The 17,819-nt window shown below is 48.9% G+C and overlaps 2 protein-coding genes across 3 annotated transcripts in view; one reads left to right on the forward strand and one right to left on the reverse strand.

The window, feature by feature from the left end:
• LOC125956585 (Ig-like and fibronectin type-III domain-containing protein 1) overlaps positions 1–17,819 on the forward strand; it is a 104,106-nt gene that overhangs the window by 61,397 nt on the left and 24,890 nt on the right. For both annotated transcript variants that reach the window (XM_049688620.1, XM_049688621.1), the window contains exons 5-6: positions 2,386–2,426; positions 14,756–15,090. In XM_049688620.1, coding sequence (XP_049544577.1) covers positions 15,000–15,090 — 91 coding nt within the window. In that variant the 5' untranslated portion in view covers positions 2,386–2,426; positions 14,756–14,999. The remainder of the gene's footprint in view (positions 1–2,385; positions 2,427–14,755; positions 15,091–17,819) is intronic.
• LOC125956615 (amyloid protein-binding protein 2-like) lies at positions 7,002–9,229 on the reverse strand. Its single transcript, XM_049688676.1, has one exon. It carries the CDS (start codon positions 8,874–8,876, stop codon positions 7,278–7,280), a length of 1,599 nt encoding a protein of 532 aa, XP_049544633.1. The 5' UTR covers positions 8,877–9,229; the 3' UTR covers positions 7,002–7,277.

Here is a 17,819-nt window from a genome sequence, read left to right on the forward strand (position 1 = left end):
CGTACTTCGGGTGTCTGACAGACCCTGGATCTCGCTCTTGTATTGTGTCTGGCCGGCCTGCCTCGGGCGGCCTGCGGGCATAGAAACAGCAGCAAATCCTACCGGTGCACCCAAGATCACGTACCATTTCGGGATAAATCGGGTCCGGATTACCCCCCCCAGCGGAGTCCGTTCGGAGTTCTCGTCAAAAGAACGTCTTCAAGCACACGAGCCACACAGCTTGACACCTTTTCGGGAGGCGCACGCGTTGAAAGCCACTTCCTGTAAATGCACTTTCTGCAGCTTCCTGGTATGCCTGGTGTATACCGTGCTCGGTCGTCGTTACCGCCACTGTCTTGGAAGTTGAAGGCGACTTGTTTGCACGTGGATGTAGCCGAACGTGTGCGAGCTGCTTCCGTCTGCACTGGCTAACGAGTATGGCGAACGTCGTGCCTTCCGTTGTTTCAAGAGGCTGAGAACGTTGCCGCTGGAAGGGCTCTTGTCCTGAAGGATTGTTTCTGTTTGACGTACCTCACATATACCTGGTGCAACTCGTGAGAGAACTCCAGCATTAGTTGACGTGAAAATAGCAAACAGAACATGTGCATCAGGCTGGCTAGGTTTGGCTGGGAACTGTAGCATTAAATGGTAATGCAAAATGAGAATTCCATCTACCTGGATACTACCATGTAGCTACCAGGAATCAGATGATATTTGAATAACAGAGTCATATTCTGCAAATGAACAAAATATCAACTTCATTATGATGTCAACAGACTACCCTCCTGGAATCCCAACACTCCCAACGTCAACATTTTCCATTCTAATTAATAAATAGCTTGTGAAATCCTGCGACCGAGAGTAATAGTTTCCTGGGGACCATTATATTCCCCTGCCCTTGCATCATTTAGCTACACTCGGCAAACTATTTAAACCAATCCAACGGGAAGCTCTCACGCAACAATCATCATTCTCGTGTGTCTCTGCTGCCTGCTGCTGACGATCGGTAAAAGTTAAACGAACTGCCGCACCATCGTCATCAACGCCAGATCGCATCGCCATCGTCACTAGTTATGTTGCCACCACTCTACATGCTCTCTGCTCTAATCGGAAGTGACCACCCCGTGTGCCAGGAACGTGGCTCGTGGCTCGACAAACGAGAAAGTGAACCAACTCATAAGCAAACTAGCTCTCATTCGTTCGTTCGCTCGTTTGCTCGCTCGAGGTTCCGTTTGATCGCACATTGCTCATTCGTCGCAAAACTCTCCGGACAACGCGGATGATGATGAGTTCTGCCGGCATAATTGGCCAACTGGACGAATGGACGGGGTGGTGGTGGTGGGTGGTGGCTGGAGATCGTTGCACCTAATGATATGAAAGTGAAACTGCGTCCATGTGAACACTGTGCTACTGTGCATGATGGAGTACTAGCAGCCACAGCATCAGCAGCAGCATCATATCAAAGGAAGTGCAAATTAAAACATTCTCTCAATTCATTCCATTTTAAATGCTTCGCATTCATGCCGGCTGCTGCTTATGATGCTGCCTTTTAGCGTGCGTCAAGCGTGGGACAATGTATGGGACGTTGATTATGGTGATTAAGTCCGAACGATACCGCGCGGGATGTGCGTTGTACAACAGCCAGACATCAAAAGATGCGGAATCGGTTTCTGTCGGCCTACATTCTACACACTCGGAGTTGGAAATTCGATTTTCCCATCGGGGAGGGTCTCTAACGCTCTCCAGCAAAACGGGGGAACTCCCAATCATGTTCTTAAAAAATTATGAATAAAACATGGCCAGCAGTAGTACCGGTGGCCACGGGAGCCACGCCGAACAGTGGAAGAAACAGAGCGAATGTTGACTCGATGGTAAACGGTGTGTGACGTGACGTTATTACTTTCATGAAAAATGCACCATTTTCCTCTTGGCCGATTTTCCTCCTTTTATACTGGCATCCATTAGGAAAATGAGTTTCCAATCGATACTACTGTCATTTCAGTGGCGACAGGAGGATCGCGCGCATTTTTGTTCGCATTTCCTGTGTTTCCATTTTGTTTGGTCCTTACATTTTTTTTCGTGTGTCCGAAACGCTTTTGCAAATATAATCGGCGTAAAGGTAAAACGGGAACCGTGGGGTGTTGCAATGACAGAAATGGCGGAAATAAAGTGTCAGATTCCACTTGTTTAATGCGACGCTTTTCAATCGCATTGTTAAACAGTAAATGTCGCAAACGCAGTGATATTATTACCATTCTGATGCACGGCCTGGCATTCCCATTTGATGAGTGATTCCAATGGAGTGTAGGATATCATTCTGACATTTTATTACTTTTTTATTAATTTCCCTCGATTCTCACCTTTTCCCTCTCTCTCTCTCTCTCTCTATCCATCTCTCTTCCGCAGATTACGTCAACCACGAAGCCGATACTTCGATGCCCCCTCATGTAAGTATGCAGACGACAGAGAGTCCTCGAGGAGCTTATGGCATTCCCATTACAATCACTCGTTCTGAACAATCGCATGTCGGCTGTCAGTGGCACGGTGGCCAATCGGGTTCTATCAATCGCATCAATGCAGACGAAGAAATTGAATATTGATTGTGCCGCTGCTGTAACGAAGTGCAGATAATGAGGGTTTATTAATCATAATTGACTCGATGGTATGCCAACCACTTCCGGTAATCGGATTGACCTAAATGATTTGTTGTGGAGTGCAGCCGGGGTCTATCCACACGCAAGGACACGACTAGACTGCGGAGGGTTTTATGAGAATACGAATTCATTATAGGGACAGTAGAAAATTCCATCCGGAAGCAGCATATCCGATGTTGGAGTTCTTCTCAGAAAAACTGGAGAATAATTATTCTTCAAAGGATTACCTTTTTATTGTTTGTCAGGTATGCATCCTTGGCCCAATCGCAAGGAGTTCTAAGATCAGTAGAATGCATGAGACCATGCTTCGTATATGTAAAACTCGATTGTTTGATGCTTTATGTTTGTAATCTACATCTTTCTAAAGTAGTGAGTTCAAAAAGTACTAACCAAACCATTTCGATTGATCTAAAAATTTCACACAATACTCTCGAAGGGATAAACATTCATGTGGATTTGGACAAAATAATTAAATATCTTAGCCCTCTTTTAAGGGAAGAAGGGGGTCCTTAGAACGAATCCTTGGGACTCATGCTTCGCATACATGGTTATTGAAAAAAACTCTCCGACATTTATATACCACGATTGATGGAAAAAATCATGGAATAGTCAAAAAAGAAAAGACAGAAAGAAAGAAAGAAAGAAAGAAAAAAAGGATGGATAAAATATTCAGTACAGTTTCAGATTCCCTGAGTATCCAGGATCTGTTTTAAAAGAAATCACGCTCATCTTTCGGCCGGGTCTAGGCCGGGTATTTTGCTTTTTACTTTCCTTAAAAGCGATTACAACACTTTTCTGGGAAGAATAGTGACGATCCTAATAACTCCTTTATTTATGCAATTTTCACCTAAAAGTAAAAATCCAAATACGCCTAAAGTGAGACAAAATAACCCCTGAAGTTAGGCTCATGATTTTCATGATCTTCACAGTGATGACCGATAGAATAAACGCGTTTTGCCAAACAAAAGTAAAATTTTAACCGAAAAATGGATTAGGTGGCACTGTGTCGTGGAAATCGCTGCAAAAAGCGGTGGTTTTCACATTTTTCAGCGCGTTTCGTGAATTTCACGATAAAGATAAAGGTTGTAAAAGCAAAATAAAGTCATTTGCAACTCCCGTCGTGATTCTCGCGGGAAAAGCAACCCTCCCGGCCTTACGAACCGTGAAAAACTGCATCAAGATACCCAAAAAGGAAATGGATTAAAGGATTCCTTGCTCTTGGAAAGCAGGAAACTAACTCTGTTGATAACATTTGGAGAAATGGAACAGATCACCCTTGCCACGCTTACAAAATTACTTACCTCAAATAATGGTTTAAGTAATTTGATAAGATCCCCAAGTATTGAGGAATCTCTTTTTTAATCACTAACGTCGGCGTGATTTGCATTAAAGTATCATAATCGTTCAGGACCTCCTTTCAGCAAATAATGAGGATCACATAATGGACAATAAGGATCCTATCGGATGAGGAATTTTCAATCCGGTTGAAGAGACACTCCCAAACTCTGTTCCTCATGCTTCGTTCGGCTGGACTCTACAAGTACGAAATGAAATTACACTTTGATACAAAGGAAAAGCTTTTATCAAAACGAGTCCTCTCAGAAACACAAACGACCATGGAAGTCGCAATAAAAGATAACGCAAAGACCCATCCGCTGGACCCACCTTTTCCTCGAAAGTTAATTTTTAATCAAATCGATAAAGCTGGACTGCTCCATTCATTCGTCCTGCCAATCAGATCCAATCAAAGCGCTCTGCTCTAGCTAATGTACTTCATTTGTTGTTATCACCATTGTTACCCGCCCAAGGACGATGACGGCCGGTATATGTTGGGAAATACCGGGGGTCTCTAGCCATCCGCACAATTCCCTTCGAACGAACAACAACCACCGTGTGTTGCAATCGATCGAGCGACTTGAAGAAAGAAGGTTCATGTCCGGGTCCGGAAAAACCGGGAGTGTGGGTAAATGGACGAGCTGGTAGAGGTTCCTATTCTACACCTGCCAGAACGCAATACCGACCAATCGATTGTACAATCGATTCGAGAAGCACGAGCTATAGACCTACACCCAGGCCAGTGTAGTGCCGATGCGGATCCCACTGGATTGTGCATTAAATTATTCATTACCCACCCCATCCTCCTTCTCATCGGCGCGAGGAGAACAACGTGCTAAACATCTAACCGACACGAACCATCTCCACAGTTCCACGGGATTCAGGGGGAAAAGCGAGAGATCCAGGGAACGCGCGCCCTTCCGTCCTTCCTGGCGTGCCCAGGGGCCACTGCAACGTGCATCACGCATTGTCTGATGCAACTTTCGAGCATTATTGGAGCATTTTGTTTTCGTCTAGACCGGTCTCCTGGGACGGGGGTGCTTCTCATGTAAGGTCTGGAACGACGACGCATTCCACGCCAGCACGTGTGCCGCCATTGACGAGCGTGGCGCTCGTGCTCTAGTAAACAACTCGATCGATGACGACGTAGTGGACCTGGAACGCTTGGGGAGTGGATAATTGTATCACTTTACTCACGAGAGGTAACTCGGTCGATAGCTTCGACTTTGTGTCAAGCATTCCTGGAATAGGAACATTCTTTCCGACTTTTTTTTTGGCGTAAAATGAATGTTGGCGCCAGCCGATAGTCCGGGGAGGCCAGCTAGACCATCAAGTGACCATAAACGGGTAAATCATACGATCGAACGCTCCCGGGGCGAGGGTTTCGGTTAACCTGTGATAAATGGATACCGGCCAGAAGACCAGGACCAGTGCTCACTGCAGCAACCTGATTCGCATGATTTAGTTTGCTGCGTAGACCAATTAGTGACTTGTGATGGCGGTTGCCGTAGTTGTAGGGCGTTGATTAAAGCTATCAGCTTAAAACCGCTCGCGTTCGGGCATCGGGTCCGTTTCTGGTCCGCTGTCGCTTCTGGCCTCAATTGCTCGACGATTAGGCTAATTGTTATTCAATCTATTGACCACACGCTGGACTGACGCTGGTCTCGTTGAATTTGGGATGCCGAGTTTCGGATGTCCAAGAGCACCGGCAACGGACCGTCCTCGTGATAGGATCGAGACCAATGAGTGATGCATCCATTTTGGATGCGTTCCAGAACCAGCAGCACCTACGACGACAATGGTGCGGCAGGTCAACCCCCCGCCCTCCCGGTGTTGACCTCAATTTGCATAGCGCCCAAGCGCCATCTGATCCCGTGCGTCGATTAGTGAGTCGATCCAGCGGACACCCTAAACATTGTTGCATATTTAAAGCCCCTCGCTCGAACACCTAACAGATTAGCCGAAGTGATTAGCGTGCTCTTTCTCTTGCGCTCGCTCTAATGGGCAGCCGGAGAATAGTACACTAATCATGCACCCGGAATGAAGTCCCGGTGGTTTTACACATGTTCCAGCGTCCTAATCCCGCACCACGAGAACGAGAAACGAGAACAGGCAAATTAATGATGTTGCGAGAGGCAGTACGGCTGTGTAGTTGCATAATTCAAACGCACTGCGCGTGTGTGTGTATCTGGGACTGGGACACTAGGTGCGTGAAGTGGATCGGAATTGAATTATTAACTCGGAAGCTAATGAGCCCGGGGCAAAAAAGACTACTAGATCCACCTGCAGCAGAAGGGATATTCATGCGTTAGTTCAGGCGAACAAAAAGCGACGTCAATGCGAGAATTCTTGCTTCGGATTTATGCGCGACGACGATGTGACCTCTGATTGCATCAAGAGCTTCTTCAGACACTCCTTTTATGGGCGATTTTCTCGCGCGTCACTCGCGCGTCACTGCTCTCGAGAGCCTCTTAAAGAGGCGCGCCGTTCGCACCTTCAACACCCCCCAAAATCACTTACCTTGAACCCGTAGACACCCGTATAAGAAGACGAAGAAGCCTCTTCGTGTGCGAGAAGAGGACGATGACGATGAAGAACTAACTAGTTCTAGCCCCCCGGGGCTGACAGCTGATCTTCAGCGCCAACAAACAAACAAAACAAATCCCCCCCAACCGAAAAAAAAGCCGCTCGAAGCGTCATCAAGATTACGCGCGACGTGTGAAGCGACTGGCGGCGTGTGGCGTTTGACGCTGGTCTCCTCCCCGCCATTTGGAGGTAACCTTGAACATCGAGGAGCACGCCGTGCGGTGGCGGCATCAAGTTAAGAAGCAGTAGTTGCCACAGCCACAGAGGGCACCGCCAGCGAATGACGTTTCCTTTTTGTGGAAACCGGTGGTCGTCGTCGATGATTTATGATCTGCGTCCCAGCACGATCGCCGGCCGGATATTTGACCGGTCTGACCAGCAAACAAACAAAGGTCACTTCGGATGGCGAAACCCCTACAACACAAATACAGACGAGCGTGTGATGAGTTCATGTTAGAGAGCATGTTCACATGCAAAAACGAGCATTTATTATCTCCGTACTTCGTATCTTAATGGCGATAAGAGTGAAGTTGGAACACTCCACATGATCGCCGATCTTCTCCTTACTACGGTATCTACTCTACTTAGTCTTTAACGTGGCGCTTTGGGGAGTTTGTTTTGTTTGAAACCAAAGGCCCTACACACGGAGAGAGCGTAAGGTACTACCACTTCGACAGTAACAGCAGCAGCCAAACACACACACACACACACACAGACGGCCCTTCAGCACGCCAAACCACACGATGGTGACGCCAGGACGGCCGCTTCCCGTTCGAACGACGAGTCCAGCTCGTAGAACTTTTCGCGGATTTCATGCAGCGTGAAGGGCCGATAGTCCCGTTCGCGCGACGGTTCACTCTCTTTGGTCACCAGCGTACGGTCGGGGCCGCGCAAGATCAGATCGCGGGTCGCTTCGAGCTGCCGGCGTACGAGCCGGCTACCCGGCATCAGCTGCCGGGCGAGATCGATCGCTGCGTCCGCATGCCGGAGCGCCATATCGAACCGGCCGGTCGTGTGCGAACGGAGGTAGAAACAGTGCGCCAGGTAACCCTCCAGTACGACGGCGTGCGGGCTGAGCAGACCGTACACGCGCCCGACAATGTCGAGACACTCGGTGAACGCGGTGATCGCCGGTAGGATCGCGTTCATGCGCAGCAACGCGAAGCCGTAGTGCTGAAGGACGTCGGCGTACCGCCGATGGAGACTTCCGTAGTGGGCGCGAGCACGCCGGACCGCCTGACTGATCAGCATGTTGCCAAGGTCGTGGCGCTCCTTCGCCACACAGAACAGCGCGATCAGCTGCAGCACCTCGATGACGTCACCGAGCTGTGAGGCGCCATCGCTGTCATGACCGTCATCGCTGTCGCCCACTCCGCTGTCGGTGGCGGTGGCGCCGGTGCCGGTTGTCGCTGAGGACGTGTCCGCTCCCGGCTCGGCTTGCGCGTCGAGGGTGGCGAGGGCACGCAGTGCCCAAAAATGGCAACGATCGAGATCCTGCACATGGTAGTAGTAGTTGCCGAGCTGCAGGAACACCTTGACTAGAAGAGTGGTGCTGATGCTGCTGTTGTCATCGGTGGCGGCCACCGATCCATCGACGAAGGACAACAACTTTCCGACGGTGACGGTCGCCTTCGAGGTCAGACAAGCGCCGATCTGGGCGCGCAGCAGCTGCACGAGACACTTGACCGTGAGCTGACGATGGGTTGACCGGTGGGCCGATGTCAGCTGCGCTGGTAGCTGGTTAGCGAGCAGCAGCAGCCCCAGCAGTTCCTCCGTCACCGACAGTACATCGACGGCGGCCCGGCACCAGCCGGCCTCACACAGGTACGCCCCAAACTTGAGCGTTTCAAGGGCCCGGGCCATGATGGCGGGAGCCGAATCGGAACAGTACGATCCGTGCTTGCGCAACGTCGGCAGCACTAGGGTGCGCAGCATATCACAGTAACCATTGGCGAGATCCTTGAGGATCTGGGGCCGCCCGCAGAGGGCCGCCTCACGGAGACACTTCTCGAGCGTACCGTAGTCCGGGGCGTAACCGTTGAACAGCTTCATGAAGGTCACCGGATCGGCCAGCTCATCGCGCAGTACACCGCGCAGCGCCGGATAGGCGCACATCCGATTGAGGATGGCGGTGAGCAGTGTCGCCGGTAGAAACTGGAGCTGCACGATCCGCTCACTGCCCTCGCTCTCCTCCGACCGCAACAGTACGCTCTCGACGAACGCACGCACACAGGATTGCTGCAGTGAGGGTGAATTCTCTGGCACGATCCGGATACCGCTGAAGCGGGCCTTGTGCATCGTATTGAACAGTTCCGAGATCATCGTGGCCGCATTCACTGTCGCGCTCGATTCAAACACTATACGTCTCTTCCTTTCTTCCTCTTACACTTTTGCTATCTGCTATCTGCTTATAACCTCACAAAACTGATTGCTCCTCTGCTTGCTTGCTTGCTTGCGGTACTTTTCTCGGGTCCGGAATAGCGAGGACGGTCGCTTGCTTGCTTGTGCTGGTTGTTGGTTGGTTCTCGGTTCGAAACTAACTTCCCAATGGCGCTGAGTACCTCGCTTTATACTTTGATGCTTTGTGTCGCGATCGCTCTCGTCTCGGTCTCGGCTTCGGGACCGGTCGATCGAGGGACGGACCGGTTGCTGGAAAGAGATCGCTCCTACACAACCACACACAAACGCACGCAGTGAGGCTTGTTTACGATCTTGTGCTGCGTCGTCTAGCTTGTTGATATTTGCGCCGTTCGATCGTCGTTCCGGTGCGGTGGCGCAGGCAGGCCCCTGGCTGCGCTTCTCTACCTCTCTCGGGGACAACAGCAAACCAGCTATCTCTCGATCCGTACCTCGCACACACACTTATTCACACGGCGTCTCCGGCGATCGTGCGCTAGTACCCACACAGCGTTGTTACGAAGCGGCGCCCACAACGTGCCCTCTTCTCCTGGCTCTTCGCAAGCCCTTCTTCATGATCGCCTTCTTGTTGCCTGCTGCCCTCTCGCTCACGCTGCTTGTTTTTCTGTCGACCGCTGGCCGATTTTGACCAGGCCGAGGGATGCTGGTTTTTTCCACGAAAACCGTCGTCCCCTTATCTGTGTGTTGTCCAGCGGCACGATCGACGGCTTGTCCTTGCACTCTATCTCTGCGTCTGCGTACCTGCCATGCCATGCCTGGACTCCCTTTGGTAGCTGCAAATGCGTTGCAAGCGGTGACCGTGGACCAGCCAGCCATGGTTGAAAGTGATTTTTGGGACGAAGCGAAACCTTTCTGCTGTGTTCGATCTTCTGGTCGAGTTCATGGTGGTTAACGTTGAACTCGTGAGGCTCATTGACACTCGAGATCGATGCATGAGCGCACGTAAGGTCAGTTTGCGACATAGCAGCAGTAGCAGCAGCAGCAGCTGCAGTAGCATCGCCGATGATGGTGGTATTGACCTGAGGTTCGGTTTTGCGAAACAATACTCGAAGATCGGAGGAAAGTGAATGTTTAAACCAGCTTTCTGTCAACAGGGCGGTGTGAAAGTGAATGCTTTTAAATGGTGTTTGGATTATTGATTCGTTGGAAACTATCTTAAATTGATAGAAAAAAATATCATTTTTTTTCCTAATACTACTTAGCTACTTTTAAAATTATTATACTATTTTTAATTACTTTCATATAAATATTAAACTTTCTAATGGTTTTACTAACAAGTAGCCTTCAACAAAACCGCAAAGATCACAAAAAAATCGCTAGAAATGACTCACCAGCGAGCAGCGCACTCGACTCAAAACGAAAGACTTCAACGTGCGATAAGGACGGGAGCTTAACCTCGAAAAAAAAAAGTTTCCCGCGTCAATAAGTGTGACATTGAACTGCGCAACGTGCGCTGTTCGACGATGACGAATGACAAACGTCCGATACGAGCCGGAGCTTTCACCGTCTCACGATTTTTGGCGTACAGCGTCCCCGAAATAGCTCCACTAAAAACGTACCATAAATCAAATGCCATAATCATCAACTCAACGCGACGACAACAGCCACCCACAACAGCGTCTGAGTAGATTGCGCTGTTATTTATCAACAGAGCCCCCCGTCCTCGTGGTGGTAAACACCACGTCCTGTTCTGAAAAAAACAAATTCCAACGAATAATACTCCTCAGAAGAAGTTTCTATTTTTGTTTACATCAGTGATGACTGCAACCGGAATGGAGCTATCCCAATACACCCGTCCCTTCACCACACTGTCACCGACCTTCCGGTAGATCCGCGATGCGCAGAAGTTCGCGTAAACATCCCCTCCCTGTTCGTACTGTAAACAAACGCAGAGAAGAGAAACTGTTGTCCGTTCGTAACGTGTTTTTTTTTTAAGCAACAAGTTAAACCGAAAACAAAACGAACCATTCACTCACACCCACTCTCAATGACGCCTCGGTAAAGGGGGTGGTGGGAGAGGGTGATAGAGGGGATGAAACGCCACACCGGTCGCGGATTAAAGCCCGATGCCGATATACCAATCAAGCGGCGCAATACAACCTGAACCGGTATGAACCGGTTGCGCGATCGCGCGCGCCAGAGATGGCCGATTTCGCCGAGAGCGGCTCGGTCTCACTCCTCGGTGCCGGTTTGAATCCATTTCGCTACCGCGCTACCCCCTCCACCAGCGTCGCGGTCGTAGCTGCCACGTGGGATGATTAATTTTGATTGAATTCCGCGCACTTCAGTCACTTCGGGAACGCGGTGGCGGCGCCTAGTGTTGCTTGTGACCAGGGCTAGGAAGCAGGAAACTGAGGCGGAGGTGTTTCCGCAACCGGTTTCGTTACTTTTTGGTGCTGCCCTACGGTAAAGGGCCAGCGGACTCTAGCTGACGACATCTTGGTGACTGATGGCATCAGATACTCTGAGAGGCATTAGAATCCCTGTTAGAATGTCTTGAGGCGCCTGGAATAACCTGTTCTCTGGATCTGGACCTTCTCTTTATCGGGCACGACGGTGCTGTAGCAGCCACTCTGGAGGAGGGCAACATGCCATGCATCATCACGCAGCGATCGGTGCATCCGCAAGCGTGCAATTGCCCGGACGTCATAACTGACCGGTTTCGATGCTCCGCATTAAGTCATTCTAGCCGGGGATTGATCTACTTTTTTGCGAAGATCTTAAAGCACGCAACGTGTTCTCAAAGTAACGGTGATTGTGCATCGATTCGACTACCGGACAGGCTTGGTGCTGCTGCTGCTGCTGCTACCAGACATAGTTAGAAGTCGCGCAGGAGTCTAGCAAAAGAAATATCAGCAAACCATTCGCGAACAGACGACAATGCAGGAACTCGCATCGAGAGCACATAGAGCCGCGGCTATAGACAATCATCACCATCATCTGCATGTGAGGCAGGGCAGGGTAATAAATTCAAACCCGTTAGTCGTGCGCGGTGTGGCTGGCGGCCACCTAACGCCACTAACGATGACGCATTATAGCCGTCAGTGACACAATAGACACCAACAAACGACATTGAGCTGGATGGCGATGGCCAACACTAGCCGCTAGCGCTATGTGCGCCGACTGTCTTGGCCATTGATGACGGCGGTGCCAGTGGAAGGTCAGAACGAATGCATTACGGACTGACGGACGGACGGACGAATGTACAGAACAGATTAGCCTGGTCCCTAGCCTGGCACACAGGCCTGCCTATCGTAGATGGCCTTGCAGTGGAACCAGGAATTGTTCATGTGGATCTGCTTCCCGTACACGCCACCGTAGTTCGTGAGTAGAATATTAGCACACTAGCCACGTAGACAGTAGGCACGACGGAAGCGTACTACCGCACTATGGCAACCACGTTAGTCGAGTGACGTATGCCAGTGACACATTGTGCGCGAATTGTGCGCGAAAGACAGTAAGCTCCGCGATCATCCCTTAGGTGCGTCTTATCGGTCGGCCAAACTTTTTTTTAAAATTCTGCAGTAATTACTGGTTTCCGGCATTCCCATTACCAGACTTTAGGGCCATAAATAGAAGAAAGCAGAAAGAGAGAACTGCAAGTTTTCTCAATCTCAATCTTTCACACAATCTTTACACTATTTGCCAGGTAGCCCTCGAGTCGAGTTTTTATGAAAATTGTTGATACTTTTTTTACATGATTTTTTTAAGCTCATTGTTTGAGGCAATATCGACAAAAACATCACTTTTCCAACTTTAAAAATCTGCCAAAAATCGAAAAATGGGAAATTTAACAAAAACTCAACGGGCCTACCTGGATAAACTTATAATCTAACAAAATAATATTCAATTGTACACTTCCGATGACCCGGCACGTTGCTACGATGGGCACCGCAAAAAGTACATTTTGGCAGACTTGCCTTTCTAGATTGGATGCGATTAACGCAGTTTAGATCAAATCTTCCTCAAAATAGAACCAAATATTCATGAAAAGTTGTAGTTTAATATTACATTATTTTTAAAAAATTAGGTTGAATGGTTTCTTCACTAAAAATCGTCTAACATAAGCCTTTTTTGACCCAACCCCCATTAATTGGAGAACTGCTCTTATTATTGTATTAACTAACGAATTAGTGGACGAAACATTTTTTTGTAATTGCAAGCAATTTTACTTCCAAATACTCAAGGTTTTATTATCATACGATGCTAATAAAAATGACAATGATAAACGATCGATAAAATGACAATACGATCGAAAACCCTTCATAAAAAGAGATGACAGCTCTAATTCTATGTACTTTGCATGGACTACGGTACATTTTTCATCAATTTATTATAGTCTGGACAATTAATTATAGTCATAGTATAGAGGGAGGTCATAATTCTACGCGCAGGATTCAAGGGCTCCTCGAAGGGAGTCAAAGTCCACAATCAGGTATTAGCTGAGTCCATATTAGACCATCGATCAAAGGCGCACGTCAAGGCTATTGTTGGCTGGGCAATTGACGAGAGAAATTACATCAGCCTCGCGGGAATCGCGGTACAGGATTGAACCGGTTCCGCGCCGCGTATTCTAAGTTACCGCTGTGACAGAACTTATGCTCGGGACTTTGGGAAAACCCCCCCGCGAGACCACAAAACCGGCTGGCCACCGACGAGTTGTCTATACCGAAGGCGAAGGCGAAGGTGTGGCGTGTTGATTAGAATTCAAAACCAAAGCAGATGCTAATGGCGTGCGCGCGCTGCATTTGAATACGCTATGCCGCTGCTACGCTACGTTCGCTAGACAGCGCCCCCCTCCGATAGCGAAGGAAGAAGGAAGCTGAAAGCGATCTGTAGCGTTTGATGTATCGACTGCCAAGTACGGGAAGGCCCTGGCCTATTAAACTGCTTCTAAAGTAGTAGCAGAGTACAGTTCGGAGTTGCGGCTCGATAATTTGTATCATTCATAGATGCTGATAACCCTCACACTGGACGGGCGTTTAATGTGCTGCTGCTGCTGCTGCTGCTGCGTCGATACCTGGCATTAGCCGCGCCAGATTGATTTAAGGCACTGTCCAATTGCCCTTAGGAGGGCACGGACCACTCACGCCTGATGCGGCTGTTTGTTTTCGTCAACTCTTTTCTCGGTTCCCTCAAAACAAACCCCTCACTCTCTGTTCGCTATCCCTTCGCAGGTAGCGTCAAGTCCTAAGACGGGACGGGAAATGGCCCACTGCTGCCGAGCCGCACGTAACCATATTTGCAGTCCGTGGCCGCACCAATTCGCAGGTCTAATCCTGTATCCGGTTTTAGACCCAAAAATCATTGACCTTCTCTCGGTGTGATCCCGTCCTTACCCGCCGCCTTGCGAGTGGTGGCGTACGTGCCATTTTGCAGGACTGGCCACGGGACTGGGCATGTTGGTCCAGTGGTTCTCGCACCCCGGACCCGGTGCCCGGACCAGTTCATTGCGTTGCAATTAGCCCGGGGCACCGCCCGGCCACGGTAATCGAATCACGCGGGGCAAGGTGTCTCCCGGTCCCGGTCCAATTTACGGTCGGCCACCAATATGGGACCCGGACCGTGCACCGGACCACGTGCTCATTTGCTCATTTGCATTTCATGCATTCCCCATCCCGGGAGAGGAGCGTTCCCCGATGGATGTTTTTTTTTTTCGCATTTTTATTTGATTTATGCTGGCACGAATTTTAACTCCGCTTTTGCTCACATTCCAACATGTCCGTTTTGCTCCTTTTTTGACCGTCCGTCCATGTGTGTGTTTTGTGTTTTTATTTTTGCAGAATTGAATGAGTTACCACGAGACCAATAGCCCGGTGGCACCATAGCGCGCTTCACATCGACATTCGACCCTGCAATCAACCGACTATCCAGCGCTCCCGACCTCCCGGTTCCAGCAGTACACCTCGGGTCATCGACGTCGGAACATAATTTTTGCCAGTCGGAAGCTGCTGATCGTCTGCTGATCGTGTGGCCATCGCCGCAACCGCCGCCGCCAACGACGACGACGACGCCGACGCGGATACGATGGGTTCGTCCGGATGGTGCCCCCGGTTTGGGGCCGCAGTTTGGCTGACCTTCCTCGTTGTGCTGGCCATCGAGGCAGCCGACCCCATCGGTAAGTCCAGGAGTCTTCGTTAAATATTTATTATCATCGCGCGGTTTAACTTTCCAACCAAACGCTTCCCAAGAGGCCACCGCCGCCACGATGCGGTCTGCCTGGTGGTCTGGGGCCTGAGGCGAATCAATTTAAAATTAGCCAACTTCCGCCATGGCGCTTCCACGTGGCGGAGATTGTTGTAAGCGAACTTTTGATAGAATACTTGACGGACTGCCGCGGGCCGCTGTTGCCTGGTCGTCATCGTTAATGAGGTGGCCAAGTCAATCTTTACATTCTTTTTTTTTTATCCAGCCACCGACTAACTTTGTTCCAGGAGGAGAAGGAGGAGGAGGAGGATCAGCATCACGATGATAACGAGGATGATGGAGGTCTCGGTCTCGGGCACCGTAATTGACTTCCATCATTGACTTCATCGGTTAATCTCGTTACGCGGCTATAGCTTTCTCTCCATGAAGGTGCTGCTTTCGGGCATCAATGCTCTCGGTTTTGGAATGTTTATCCCCAGTAGAGACCCAGAACACGGGCTCCTGGCCTTAGCTAGGATCGCTTAATTTCATTCAAATGACTCCCGTTCTGATTGTCTGGCCTATTACCAAAAGCCCAAACGCCCTAACTTTACATGTTTCAACCACATTGTGCATGTAATGCTTCTACACTGGAAGCTGGTGGTGCTCCCAGGTCTGACATGACCGTAATTGAAGGTCTCTAGTCGAATCAGCATCCAGGTGCTCGGTGACGCCTCCGCCTCTGCCAATGCCAATCAAGAGGAAATGAACATTTGAACATTTCGGTATTCAGCAGCTAAAGGGAAGGAAGCCGAGGGGTGGCAGGTAAAACGGGTGAAACACAATAAAACTTCCGTCATTTCGAACAACCTGGAGCAGAGCGGCCTAAAAGGATATGAGCATCCCGGAGTTGTATCTGTCAAACTTCCGGTGCTTTTTCCGCCGTATACAGAAACAAGCTGTCTGGTACCATACGTTTACACCGTAATCATTAACACACCGAAAGGGGCACGGGGGGGGGGGGGGGAGGGCTGACGGAAGGTGCGATGGTTCCAGGAAGTTGGTTTTGTGCGAAATTAAAAAAGTTTCATTATTGTATCGAACCCCATCCTCCGTGCTCCGGATGAGCACGAAGTGATGTGCTTCTGGTAAACTGATTCGAAACATGGATACAGCCCATTTAACCACACCTGGAACACGCATTGTTGTGTGTCGTGTGTACAACATGTTTGTACAAGCGGCATCCTGACACACAGGGGTGACGGCGTACAGGCTACAGTGGACAATGTTGTACAAAGTTGGTTTTTGATCTGTAATTCGCATTCGATTGTGGATGGAATGTGGGGAAATAGTAGGAGAAAATAATCGGTTCATTGTAGTGCATGAATCGGGCTCGATTGATGTTGTAATTAAGCAGAGTTAAACAGCGGAACATGAAGCGGGTTGAAAATCAACTATCAATTAATTCCACTACCAAATTATGCGTAAAACCAGATAACACAGTTGTTAGTCAATTGACTTCACATAATTTACCTCAATTATGTTATTTTGACTATGTTTGCCTTGTTTTTGTTATTTATTTTCTTTGTTTCTACTGTATTCGGTCCTTTAATTGATTCGTAGATGCTTCAAATGATTTTACAATATTTCTTGATAGTTGTGCTCATCACAATTACAATTCAGAATATTCAGAAAATCAATTATAATGTTCGCTAGTTTTGGCATGTGCCTTTTATATTTGTGTATTGTTTCTTCGATCATTGACATATTTCCTTATCATTTCCTATTTCGGTTTAATTTTCTTTGTTCTGTTTACATTTTCTCATCTACCTTTATCATTTGTTTTCCATTTTTTCAATCTCTTTCTTCTGTTTTACTCTTTCTCGAAATTAAATCGAGCTGTATACAGTTTACAATCTAGTATTCTTGCCTTGCTCAATGTATCACTTTATCAAAAGCCCCGGTAATGGGTGCGAACAATGTTGTTCCAATCTATTTGTCTAATGTTCTACAAATTGATATCCATCCGTTGGTAAACACGGGCCCTAATCGTCCGCCGCTCTACCAGAGAACACGTGTTGAATTGGCACACTGAGCCTTAGAAAAAAAGAACCTAAAACCTGCTCCCCTGCCACAAACACACACACACGAGACACAGCACGTGATCAATGTGAACCCTTGTCAACTCTCGAGTTGATGGGCTCTCGAGCTTCTCGAGCTACAGCCCTTTGACTGACGACAACCACAACACGTACGTACACACACACCAGTCTCTCAGGTGGGGGCTTTCTAGCGTCTACTGCTTTTAATTGAATGCTCCCCCACCTCCCTCGACTCCACATTCCTCTCTTACCGATAGCACAATCAGGAAAGAAGGTGACAAGAAAAGGCCGAAGAGGATCTGAAATCCGTTGACCCACATTTGAAGATCGTTCTTCTTCGCCTTCTTCGCAGTTGTGCTGTGAGTTTGGTCTTTGGTCCTGCTCGTAATTCTCGGACCCATATGGTCGAGTCTAGCAGACAGACCCGGTCCTGAGCTGCTTATCGGACTCACTTTGAACCACGACCGACGCGGAATGACGACGGTGTCCAAATAAATCCTCCCAAAAAGAACCTCCCAGAGAAAACCTTACTTCGGGGATTCGTTTGCTTCGGATCCGGCCAGTCTAATCGTATCGCATCGCAGCGCGACCGACCACATCCTTTGAAAGGACGCTGCCG

Source organism: Anopheles darlingi, chromosome 3 (assembly GCF_943734745.1).
Source record: "Anopheles darlingi chromosome 3, idAnoDarlMG_H_01, whole genome shotgun sequence".
NCBI lineage: Eukaryota > Metazoa > Arthropoda > Insecta > Diptera > Culicidae > Anopheles > Anopheles darlingi.